Genomic DNA, 13,269 nt, shown 5'->3' with positions numbered 1-13,269 from the left:
TCTTCACTGTCCTTGTCTTTTGGCAAATAGAGCTGTGTTCAAATGACAAACTAGGCCTGGTCATTTATCCCATAGTTCCTATGCATTTCCCATACTGAACCAAAAAGCACTATTCTGTCTCAAATGGATAAGCAGGTGAATGTGATAGAATATCTTCTAGATAATGTTAAGATTGTAAGATTTTTTTTACATTATTATTTTTAAATCTCTTTTATTAGTGTCTGCAGTGCCTTATACCAGTAAGTCAGATATGCCACTGAGTTCTGTAGCAGAAGTGGAAACGTGCAATACGAATGGGTCAGCAGCTATAATTAACTATGCCTCTATCAAGCTTTCAGGAGCCATTTGTGTTGTTTCGGGTACACAGAAATCTCTGCCGTAGATCAGGGACAAAAATCCTCCGACACCGACGTTAGCTTCAGCTTTAAAGGTTGTGTATGGATTCCACCAAGGCCATTTAACATGTCAGACGAGTCAGCAACACGTAAGCATCATGAAAGAACTAAGAACTGTTAAATATTAGAGGGACACTCCAGCTATCTGATTCACTTTTCTGCATATGATACCTGCGTGGTCCCTGAAGCTCCTCAGCTAGGTAAGTACTTTGTTTTTATTTTGGAAGAATGCGGAGTACTTCATTGCGCATTATTAACACTGTAGACAACATGGTGAATATCCCTGTATGCGTTAATGAAACAAGTACTATAGGACCTTTAAAGCCAGGAAGGCTTTATTTGTTAACCCATGGGAGAAATTCATGGGGTTTATTACTAAGTTGGCAAGAGAGCTGTGGTTGGGACTCTCTCACTTCACTGTTCATTATGAAGGGCCAACACTGGTAGGTTTCTCCACCAAAAAGGGCTGAGCTGGCCCTGCACAATGTGTAACTTAATGGGTGAGGAGACTTTTTAGAAATCAAATTATACAGAGTAAGCCAAGTGCACCCGTCAGCAGAGGCACACTAGAGTTGGCCCTTCATAATGTATAGTGAAGTCAAAGCGTTCAATCCACAACTCTCCTGGAACACCATCCTTTTTGTATACAGTGTCTACAGAAAGAGGCAGTGAACTACCGTACTAGATATATGTTCTCATTCCAAACAAACACTCCTGGCGTACTCTAAAGTTCATGCTCATGAAATAAAGCAGTGAAACAACAGGGTAAATGTACTTTAAATCTGTATAGATTACTCAAACCTCTTACTATAATAATACACAATAATGAATGTTTCACATTTGCCATTTGTCTTGTCTGTCTACAAAGATAGCTAATGTGTATATCTACATAGGACTTACCACTTGCCTTTCCCTCCTGGTAAGTGGGGGTCTCCTCAAAAGCAAATAAGGGTGGGACACAAGGTGTGGTGACACTTTGCCCAAGGTATGGAGGGTAGTAGGAGTGCATCCTGTACTGGGAGCTCGTGCCGTGTCCTGCCAAACGATTCTCACTGCTCTTCATCTGCTCAAAGACAAAGGACAGAGTTACAGATAACTGACTTGCAAGCATCATCAAATAAAGGGACTATGTTATCTAATGATACAAAAGGATGCATGGAGAACTGTAAAGAAAATGTAGCTATTTCTCAGTGTGCTTCTGAGGCAGTTAACTCAGTTTTAGTGAATGGACTCCACTTAGTGAGTACATTTCACAATCACAGCCTAGCTTAAGCTAATTCCACCTCTAAACCCCTGTGCAGCTGGATAAAAGCGAAAATATACACTGAGATAAGATGCCATCCTTATGAAAGCAGCTGTGAATGTGTAATTCAGTGACATATGACTTACTATAGGGGAGTTCAATGGCATACTATGTGTGTTACACCACTGCTAGAATTGCCCTTTATAAGTTACCTCCACCATGCAGTAATTCATGTGCTACTACTAACTACTAACAAAACAACTTGCAAATTCACTTTTATATATATATATATATATAATTCAAAATGCACCTTACTTACAGATATTCCCCCCTGCATATGCCACTCTGCTCCCCCAGATATGTCACTCTGCCCCCCCCAGATATGCTTTATGCCCACTAGAAATGGCCACCTGCCCCCTAGATATGCTTTATGACCCCTAGAAGTGCCACCCCCTGACTTACCAATGCACCCCCAGACTCCCTGGTGTGTAGCGGGGCCGGCCGGTGGACGTCTGTGCGATGCGCGCAAGCAACCTTCGCTGCTGGCACTTCAGCGACAGAGACGCACCGGCAGCGGAGGTTGTCTATGCGCATCGCCGGTGAACGTCTGCGCGATACACGCCATTGTCACAAAGGGTACAAAAAAAAAAAATCAGCTTTTGTCACGAAGGGGATAAATTAGACATGCCCACTTTTAAAGACCAAAACTAATGCAGAACTTTTCTAGTTTACAGAACTTTTCTAGTTTAACACTACAGAAAAGCACTCTGGCAGTCTTTTAGAATCTAAGAGCACGTCCTGCGGTACTAAAACTGAAGACGAACGCGACACTGGGTGTAAATCATAGCAAATGCTGGCTTGGCTCTTAGAGAAGACATCTATATCTGTCCAACTTGATAGACACACTTAATTAACCTCTGCTATTCTGTTCCAAGCTACTGTTTTAGACAAAAGCACTGACCCATAAACAATATGTTGCCATCAGAATCTCAAAAGTACCTTGACGCCAAAGAGATATAGCTCTATCAGCAGTATTGCTTAAAAACCACCTCTCTTATATTACATTCTCCTAGGAGATATATAGGTTCTATTTATGTCACACATGAGTTGTCAGAAACATTATGATACTTTTAGCATAAATCTGATAGGGTTGAGGGCAACATAATACTATTCTATAACTCTATCCGGTTAGCTTGCCATGCATGTTCCTTCACTCAAGCAATTTCCGTATTTTAATGTTAATCCTTTATATTTTTATACGCAGACAGACAGGTACTAAATATTTATAATACATGCACTCTTACATCTGATACACAGATGCTGTTTTGAAGGCAAAGGGTGGTCACACAAAACGTTGATTGAGATTTTTCTTCCGTTCACTCACGTTGCATTTTGTTACATTACATTTATTTTTAAAGCGCCGGCCGATTCCGCAGCGCTGTTACATTCATTAGAACAATTTATAAACACATACAATAACGAATGAGAAAAATAAACTAACATGTCTATTTTTGAAAGCATTCTGCCTTGACTGCATTTTTTTACAGCTGCCTAAAACATTTGCACAGTACTGTATAGAGTTGTCAGAATTGTTCTTTCCATGCTTCAACAGATTACAAATCCCAATAGTCCTATAGTCCTACCACAATGATATAGCAAGAGTGGAAGGACATAGGAGGCTGAGACTGACAACTTCTGGGATGTGATCAGCCATGGAGTGAATATCCCCCTAATGCTCAGTCTGCTCATACACTGGAAGTTAAAATACAAAAAGTACACTGTTTAATGCTGGTACACAAACGCACGCACGCACACATACACACCACACACACACATTTGTGTACTTCTGCTGCTGCACCTTTATACATCACCCCTATAGCTTTCAAACTAACCACTTAAAGCTCATTAAGATTTTAACCTGGTCAGCATCCGTTTAACCCCTTAAGGACAATGGGCGGTCCCAAAACCCATTGAAAACAATGCAATTTGAGCCCATACATATCTACCTGCTTCTGCTACAGAAAAGTAGTGTTCCCTGGGACAAAGTTTTCAGAGTGTCAAGCTAAGAACCATGGCAGAACGCAAACAAATGCCAATTTACTTCCAGGTTGAACTAACTCAATCCACGATAGAATCATGGCATTGGAGCCGACTTTTCCAACACTAGCATTATTTTGCTATATGGATCACGCCGAGTCTTCAGCCCACTTTGACCAATATTATATTTTATTATTACACCCAGCTAGGCTCAGCGGACGTCTCTTTGCAAGACATGGCTTCCCTATATTCCGTTGCCTATGTTTAAGTTCAGACTTGAAATGGTGCAAGAAAAAGACCTGCTCCTTAGATAAATGTGCCGCCCGCCCGGGGAATTCTCAGCGTGTGGAACTGGCAGGGACTACTCATACATTCCAAAAACTAGAATGTGTACAGAGAGGTCAGGGTGATAACCAAGGATGCTATGCAAATTCAACATTCGTGGCTCTCAAAGGCAGTGAGCTAAAAATCATTTCATCAAATCCCGACGACAGTCGGCATTATACAGTTATATTCCTGGCCATGGATTTGGAATAAACATTATCACAAATGGTTTGTCTTATAAATCCTTTGCAATGAAGTGTTTTGTGCAAGCAGCTGCAATAAATCATTTCAGGATTATCAATCTCATTTTAGTGACTATACATAAGATATTAGTCTTTTTGACGTTAAAGAGCAGTAATCTTTTTTTTTCTAGCCAAGCAGCTACAGGGAAGAGGGTAAAATAAAAATACATGCACTGAATACACAACGTGCAGAAACCCTCAGTAACTCTCTCGGCTAGAGGTTTAAGGACGGCTCCAGCATTGAACGGAGGGCTTCATATATTAACATGTTTTCACAGTGATGCTTGAGAAAATACCATTATGTCAGCCGCACAACAGACACATCTGCCAGGTTTTAATATTTAGAAACTATTATTTGTTCAGTTGCATTATGTGTCACTTAAAATTGAGGCTCTACTGATTTGCAGGTGCAGGTCCATGGTTTATAAATAGGCCTTTATTATAGCCTTGGATGTGATGTGCAATCAGACCGCAGGTAGCAGCAAGTCTAACAGGCTGGTTAACATGGGAAAGGATACTTAAAGGGATTCTCAAGCAGCTTGAAGTGAGATCATATTGTTTCATCGTGATGTACCCATTCTGTAGAATTCCCTTCTCCGTTCTGTCACACTTCCTCCCTTGTCTGCAACTTTCAAAAAAACTCTCTGAAAACCCACCCTTCTCAAGAAGCGTACAACCTTTCCTCCTAAAACTTTCGTCCATCATTCTAACCAATTAAAAAGACCAACAATTTCTACAGATCGTCCGGGCCCTATCAGCTCATCGGCATCCAATCAGTCCTCTCCTAATGTCTCACTTTCCCCTCAACCACCGACTAGATTGTAAGCTCGCAAGAGTAGAACCCTCTTCTACTTTTGTACCAGTTTGTTATTGTATGTGATTTTCATTTTTCCCACTGTCACAGCACTATGGAATATGCTGGTACTATATAAACAAATGTAATGTAAACCAGTACATTTCATTATTACCTGCCACTGATTTCCTGAGTGGCTTGGGACATATGCAGCTGGAAGGTTTCTCAGGGTGTTTTTCATAGTTGATCCACTTATTGCACCCAATTCGCTTCCACTTGTGGGCTCAGCAGCCATAGCCACTTGATAGGGAGAATAATTGTATAAATTGTTGTAGTATGGATAGAGTGAAGGTTGATAGAAATTTCCATAATAAGTGGGGTCCACAACCAAGTCAGATGTGCTCTCCAGGTGCCCTCTACTGGCGATAGAAGAAATATCCTGAACGTGCATCCTACTGTCTGCAACAAAAAATATTACAGAACTTACAGCAACAGTAAATCAGTGCAATCCGTCTTCGGGATACAATATAAAACATGTCATACCCTTTCACTTAATTTGAACTACCAGCATTTTTTATCTTTGAACTGAACTTTAAGCAATTTCTTCCAAAAAATACACCTTTTTCAGTCTTGTCACGGCTGTGAATAGGTAGCTGCTACAATAAATAGGCTGACTAATGTTGATAAAAAGTTATCTGGAAGGTTTCAGCAGATGACATCACAGTAATCTACAGAAATCAATAACACTGATTTCCAAGGAAGAATGTAAAAGACTGTTTTAAAATACTCGGGTTCATTCACTAAATAGTATGTTTTAGGTGACTTGTAGCAATGTAGACAATGTTACCACGCTGCATAAGGAAGGGCCAATAGTGGTTTGGCATTTTTATAATGCATAATGAACGGGGAAAACCTGAAATTACAACTCATGACACTCCTACCATGTACAAGCAGGCACAGTAGCAAAAGCTGTTTTGTACTTAATTTATGTATCAAATAGTTTTAAAATGTACTTTGCTTTTTAAATATAAACAAATTTATTTTTTATCCTAGCACCGTAAACAAGTTCAGCGTGAGTAATATACTCATGTCAAGGCTCTCTTAGTAGTCATTGGCCCAGAATATCACACTTAATATAATTATACAAGTGAAAGTCTCTCTTTTAGAAGTGATCTCCCACCCATTTCATTCTACCTTTAAACACACTGACTCCTTAATATACCGCCTCTGGAAAACGGTATGTTTATGGAAGAACAGACTTCATTAGCATTGCCATAAAGAATCAGCTCAGTCTGGTGATTGTGCAGTGAAAGTCACAATATTACATGGCTGACAACAAAGGCAGTCTACAGACCTGCCAATAAAGGAAGTAAAATAGGAAAGAATACATTAAATAATACTTTACTCAAATTCTAAACTACATTATTCCATATGGCACTGTATTTAAAGCTCAAATATTTTTTTTTTCTTTTTCCAGCGATTCCCCCATTAAGTACCATGTCTGCTTCACAGAAAAGGAATGAATTCATCAGCCTGCATGCCTCACTATGCACTGCAGCCAATGCAAAATTAGTATTTATTGTTTTTTATGGGGCCATCATATTCTGTAGCACTGTACAATGGGTATGAACCGCAACATATATTAAAAGTATTTAGACATGGAGTCGGGGAGTAGAAAGCCCCAATTGTAATAAATAATATCATACTATTGAGGACCTGTGGGCTCAAATGAAATGTACATTTGTCATGTTGTAAAAATACAGTGTTGTTCTCTGTAAACTGTAATAGAGTCATATTTGGATTTGGCTTCTAATTTGTCCCTGTCATCATTGTCTTGTGGGAGATACATAATGTTCAAATGTTTCAGATTATGAGGTTGGGGAGTGACTTTGCACCAAGGCTGCTGCATGACCTTTGAGGCAAGCGTGAAGTGAGCTGGTGCTGGTCCTATCAGCCGAGCTGTACCAAGGGAGTAAATGGGCAGCAAGGGAGTAAAGGCTTGCAGGGAAACAGAGGGCTATCTCACTTGATGATATCCTTCCTTTTGTGATGTCCAAGGAACAGCACAATGTGAACAATGAGCTAGTGTTAGCTACTGAATGCTGAGTTTTATTTCCACGACTTGCTAGAAGATTGTATACTCCTTGCCAAGAAATACATTATTATAATAACTGGTATGCTGTTTCATACTTATGAAATTCTATACGCACTTACTGTATGTTCTATACATTGTAAGCTCTGCACACACTGCTTTTTCAATTAGCCAGTTGGCTTTTCATAAGGTGCTTTAAAAAAAATGAATGAGAATGAATAGTGTTAAAGAAACACTGCAGCCAATGTTAAAATGCACTCCAAAGTCCATGCTGCATGTTTATTTCCCTATTGCCTCTACAGTATACACTGAAGTGATCATTTTCCTGGACTTCTTGCTCATCTCTGGGAAATGTTACTGAAACTAAGTGTCGTTTCGCTGGGTTGAGTTTATAGTTTCTGAGTTCTACATGAAACTTAAAGGAAACTCAGCTTGTAAAACTTAACCCACTTTAGTTCACTTACTGCATTCCATGTAAGACGGGAACTGGTCAGTGGCCTTGCCTACTCCCTCCAATGCACATGGGGTGAGGATACCCCTTCCTCAGGGACCCTCCAAGACTTAAGACATTTAAAGAGTGTTGAGTTAAGGTGCCAACAGCAACCTCTATGATATATATGCTGTCACAGAAGCCTCCGTGCCATGGGCTCCTTGAGGTGCCCGAGTGCCAGCCATCTTCCTAGAGACTATGGGCCCTGGTATGGAGCGCCACGTTTCCCAATGTACCAGAGACTCTAGAGACTGTGGAGCTCGGAAACAGATTTGGGGTACCTGCATTTCTGGAGGGAGTTCATGTGTGGTGTTACTCTCCATTGGGTCAGGACTTAAAGGACAGAGAGCTCCATAGCCAGTATTTGAACCTGGATCTCATATCCAGCAAGTTTCAGCCAAAGCCAGGGAACCGCTGGTGTTTCCCATCCTCCCCACAGACTACAATAGCGACCACCTACTGGGCTGAAGTGGGCTCAGTGCAAATATTGAGCTACGTGCAAAGAAGGACAATAGCCACGCTGTGTAGCTAAGCTTCGGCTTGCCACAGTGTCAGCACATCTCCGGTGCAACGACGTCCTCCCTTCTCTCTACAACGCTGGTTCTGTCTGGAGCTGAAGGGGTTAATTGCTGGTGTCCTGGCAGGAGCAAGCAACGTATGGCGGGAGTACCCAGTCGGGGTACAGGGCGTCCCGTCACATATGCTATTAAGCATCATTGGCCACAATGCTGTAGATCCCATGTATGCATGTAAACACTGGTAAGTAATCTCACGAAGCAAGACCTACCTTACATTTGAGTTATGGCGTCATAATTCAAATTTTGCAGCTGAGACTTGTCATTGAAAATAATTGCAATTTATTTCAAGTCATATAGTAATGACTTGGTTATGTTCTTAAACTCAAAGGGGAACTATCAATTATAATACCTATAATTATGCTTTTCCCTGTTTGATGTTCCCAAATATATTGCATGGAAAAAATAGGGTTTTCCTTCAAAACCATAAAAACATACACACACAAAATAGTTTGTTCTAGTATTTGAAAAAACCTATACTAAAATGAAAAACAACAATTTTGCTTTTTCTTCTACACAGTAGGTGCCACTGATTACAGACATTACCCACATACATTCGTTTATGCACTAGAGGGCCACACCTATCACTTACATAGTACCCTATAGAGTAGTATTTTTAATACTCCTGGTTTAAGGGGTTTTGGGTACTGAGCAGTTGTTTGTCACTCTCTTCCCTCCAATCTTCTCCACACTGATCAGCTAGCAGGGGCAGCAATCGGAGATCCCAGCAGGGTTTGTCTGCTGAACTTTCATCTGCTCCAAAGAGCTTCCAGTGTAATGTAACGGTGTACTGGCCATCACACCAACTGACATTACACACAATCGGTGTTCAGGAACCCAGTAATGCTGGCTTCTGCGGACAGGGGGAATTCCAGGGTGTCAATAGACACCCTGATTTCCTATGCAGTGGCAGGGAGATGTCCCTGCCGTTGTGAAAAACGCATGATGTTCCAAGGCTAACCTTGCCATAACTTTTGTGGACGTACCTGTATGTCTAAAGGGTAATGAAGGGGTTCAAATAAATACCTCCCAAAGAATCACACTGAATACCAGCACGATCAAGTAGTTTAAATAGTTGAATTTAGCTCAACCCTTAGAGCTGTGAATGCGACAATCACCCTTTAAGAACACAGATACCATGGTGATTCCTCAGGCACTTGAATACAGTATAAGAAACCATAATTAAACACTGCAGTTTCAAAGCAAATGACTAAATATATATCCATCAGCAGAATCATTCCCCTGGATTCCAGTGTAGTTCCCCAACATTCATAATACCAGCATACATAATCCTTTATGTTTTCAATAACATTACTTCTACATAAGGAAGAAACAGTTCAGCTGCACAGCCTAATATCTGGACTGTTTGCAGTGCACAGTACATTGTGCCAGTTCTTTACTCTGTACCTGAACCACTGGACACGGGGGTAGCTGAACTGGTTGACTGAGTGCAATTGGTTTCCAAAAGTAAGCAGGAGCTGCCATCATCCTGCTCCCTCTTCACCAGCATCTCTGCTGTGCTTGGCAAGGGAATGGGATGGGCTATTCCCATCTCTTCTTCTTGAGCCTGCTGTCTTCGCAGTGCAACCTGGAAAAATAAGTGTTTATTAGTGATTATTATTTATTACATGTTTTACATGTGCTTTAGGAAATATTTACTTTGGTTCAAAATCAAACGTCACCAGTATATTAACAAGATACTTTTATCCCCCTGACAGTCTCACCAAATAAGAATGCATGTTAAAGTAAATTTAATACGATTTCTTCACAAAAAGCACTTACTTTAAGGAAAAGGTGCAGATCCTCTCCTCCTCTGTGACCCCATAATTCTCACTAGTGATTGGCTGCTTTAGCAAAGGGCTCCCAATGAACAAACCAATGTAAGTATACACTAATATTTCTAAAATTGTAGTCCATATCAACAAGTTCTTATCAAGTATTACTAAATTCGATATTAAAACAGGTAATTGAAATACGTTTGTACTGTACGTGGATTTCTGAAGGTTCTACCCAATTTAATGATTCTACAACTTTATAATGAAATACAGCATTAGAAATATCATTGCTACTTCTGTTGAGTACTAAAACTTTTCCCAATTGAATCATTTCCCTTGTTCCTACTTTTTCAGGGAATGCTTAATTGTCTTGTGACATAAAAGCAAGTATTGATTGTGACTAAACCTTCAGAGGAATAAATATAATATACAGATCTGCTAAGATTTTTTTATGATAAAGGCATGTTTTATTTCTGTACATAATGTCCCATTTTTGTAACAATTCTTTGGTTTTGCTCGAGAATACCTATATCCCTCTGGATAAGTAAGCTACTTTGTTCCGTAACCTCAAGGCTCAAAGACACACGGAGTTGGCATATAAATTAAAAAAGTACTGTCACAGATTACAATTAAATAGTGTCTCCAAATATATCTGCTGGAATCAGGCGTTGATAGGGAACTGGACAGAAGGTTTGAACCTCTCACCTGTGCGGCCATAACCCTTTGTCTCTCTGCAATCAGGCTGCACTTCTTGCACTGGCAGTCTCTCCACATACAGAATCGCTTATGTCCCTTCAGCGGTGACGCATAGCCATGGTTCCTGCATCGAGCGCACTTGGGCAAGCGTGGGGATTTCTTTCCATGGCCACCTGCATGGTGCAGCCCAGAACTACGAGGCTTGCTGAATGATTCCTGTGTGTTAGGCATCTTTCTGGGCCAGAGAGGATTCTCCTGCAGGGATGAGATCCGGTACAGAGGTTATGGGGATCCACATTCAATGTTAAAACGAGTAGTGATATTGGTAATGGAAATGTGATTGCTGGCCTTGGTCTTGTAATGCTGACTTGGTTTGCATGCACAATCTAAGGGACACACTTTGTTACATTGGGGAACGCTCTGTTATGTGTGTGTGGGAGAAAAGCCAGCAGGAGGTAACAGGGAGTGAAAAAGTGCCACGGAAAGCTATCTTACATCCTCCAGACTCGTACAAAATAAAAAGCATCACAATTAGATCTAGTGTCTCCTTTCTCAAACCCTAAACCTTTGTATTTACAAATAAGCCTATGTAATGGTGTTAATCAATATATATATGTATATGTATGTATATATATATATATATATATATATATATATATATATATATATATATCTACACACACACACATATACATAGAGTAAAACCTATGTGTACACCATGAAGAAATCTTGAAGCAGATCTATCCCTTTTTCCCTAATCCAACATTTTACAGATTTACACGCAAAAAAAAACACTACAACTGGGATTACAGGTTAGAAAAAACATGTTTTAAAAAAGTAGTGCTTGAAACACACGGTCAGGTCCTCACTTCTAACAGAACGTTATGGACCCTTTTAGCGTCAGGATTGTAGACAATCAACTCTGCCAACTGTGACAGTGGGAGTATATACGTCAGGAAGGTAGCTTTTTTTTTTTACTGAATCCTTTAAGAGTGCGACTTTAAAACAAGTAAGGTCTGTTTACTCCCTTTCTCAAGGAATTCAAAAATGTTACTCTCACTGTAATGAATACCCTATACACCTATGCAATGTATGCCAATGCTACAATAAACCAGTCCAGCTATCATCAGCTGACTGATGGTGACAGATGTATTCCATCCCAAGGTAGGCAGGTGTGGGTGATTAACCCCTTCAGTACCGGGACGTACCTGGTACTTCCTGGTTAACAGTCACCGGTAGACCGGGACGTACCAGGTACGTCTCCTCCAAAAAACGCCCCCACATCACCACAATCGCGGTGATCGTGGGGGCGCTGCTGCTGCTGTCTGCCCAGGAGTCCTGGGCAGACAGCACAGCCTGTCTAAGCCCGCCCCCAAGCCCACGATCACTCCCACGGAGTGATTTTGTAGGCAGAAACAGCGATTGCAGAAAAATCTGCAATCGCTGTTTCAGCTGCCACAGGCAGCTTCAGGGAAGGGGGGGGGTATTGAATGTGTGTGTGGACCTGATCCAACACCCCCCTGCTGCCTGATCGCTCCATGAGAGCGTCAGTGCAGCGTTAACCCCTTCAATGCCGCGATCGCGGCATTGAAGGGGTTAATTCCCGTTTTTTAGGTGGTTCTGCTGCTGGTGGTCTGCCTGGAAGCCCAGGCAGACCAGCAACAGCAAAAACGAGCCCCCAGAAGTCCTCTGATCAGTCCTGTAGGACTGATCAGAGAGACTCCTCCCCTACAATCTCCAGTCTATTGGAGATTGTGTCCCAGCTGCCAGAGGCAGCTTCAGGGACAGGGAGACAGGGTTCTTTGGTCTCCACATGAGTGTGGAGACCAGACCCCCCCACCCCCACCCTTCCTCAGTTAACCCCTACCCCCCTCTTCCTCAATTAACCTCTTCAATGCTGCGATTGTGTATGACCCCCATCGCAGCATTGCAGGGGTTAATATTAGTCCCCACAAGCTTGTGGGGACTAAATATCAATCAATGCTGTGCTTCAATGGAGCATCAGCATTGAAAGAGTTAAAAAAAATAATGTAAAAAATAATAATTAAAAAAAAAAAAAATTTAAAAATAATAAAATAATAATAATAATTAAAAAAAAAATAACAGCACTGACCTGAAAGTCCAGGGTGCTTCCAGGTCAAATGCTGGGCTGATCAGATCGCCCCTGGCCAATAGGAGTGATCGGATCATTATGGCAGCCCACGGATGACCCTGCTCTACAAAGAGAGAGGGGTCATCTAGGGTAATTATGAAAAAACACAAATTATTAATAAAATGAAAAAATCATAATTATTACCTGATCACTTGTCGGTGACATTTTAAGTCGCTGATTATTGATCGGTCTCCCTGATTGATGTCAGCGGCCTAAACCTGTCACTTACAAGTAATCTGATGAAAAAAAATATTTAAAAAAAATGTAAATGCACATGTTCCAGTTTTGCCCTCATAGCTTCCTCAAAAAATGCATGAACCATGCATGTGAGGCTTTGTTGGAACCGGAGGGTGTTGGTGAACAAAATGTGGTGCTTTCTTCCACTGTTGCACATATGCTGTGCAAGAAATACATTTTAACATTGAAATGTATTTGTTAAAAACGCAATAAAATAA

At 40.9% G+C, this 13,269-nt stretch overlaps 1 protein-coding gene across 1 annotated transcript in view; it reads right to left on the bottom strand.

Annotated features, from left to right (window-relative positions):
- The window catches only part of LOC149300630 (doublesex- and mab-3-related transcription factor 1-like), a 29,559-nt gene extending 18,666 nt beyond the window's left edge, over positions 1-10,893 (bottom strand). Inside the window, exons 1-4 of the mRNA XM_089485062.1 lie at positions 10,672-10,893; positions 9,592-9,779; positions 5,210-5,489; positions 1,296-1,458 (exon numbers count right to left, since the gene is read on the bottom strand). Coding sequence (XP_089341188.1) covers positions 1,296-1,458; positions 5,210-5,489; positions 9,592-9,779; positions 10,672-10,893 — 853 coding nt within the window. The remainder of the gene's footprint in view (positions 1-1,295; positions 1,459-5,209; positions 5,490-9,591; positions 9,780-10,671) is intronic.
- Positions 10,894-13,269: the final 2,376 nt, after the last annotated feature.

Source organism: Sceloporus occidentalis, unplaced genomic scaffold (genome assembly GCF_023333645.1).
Source record: "Sceloporus occidentalis isolate IW3139 unplaced genomic scaffold, rSceOcc1.0.p SCAF_24, whole genome shotgun sequence".
NCBI lineage: Eukaryota > Metazoa > Chordata > Lepidosauria > Squamata > Phrynosomatidae > Sceloporus > Sceloporus occidentalis.
The sequence above is the reverse complement of the archived record's forward strand: the minus strand, read 5'-3'. Positions and strand labels throughout refer to the sequence as shown.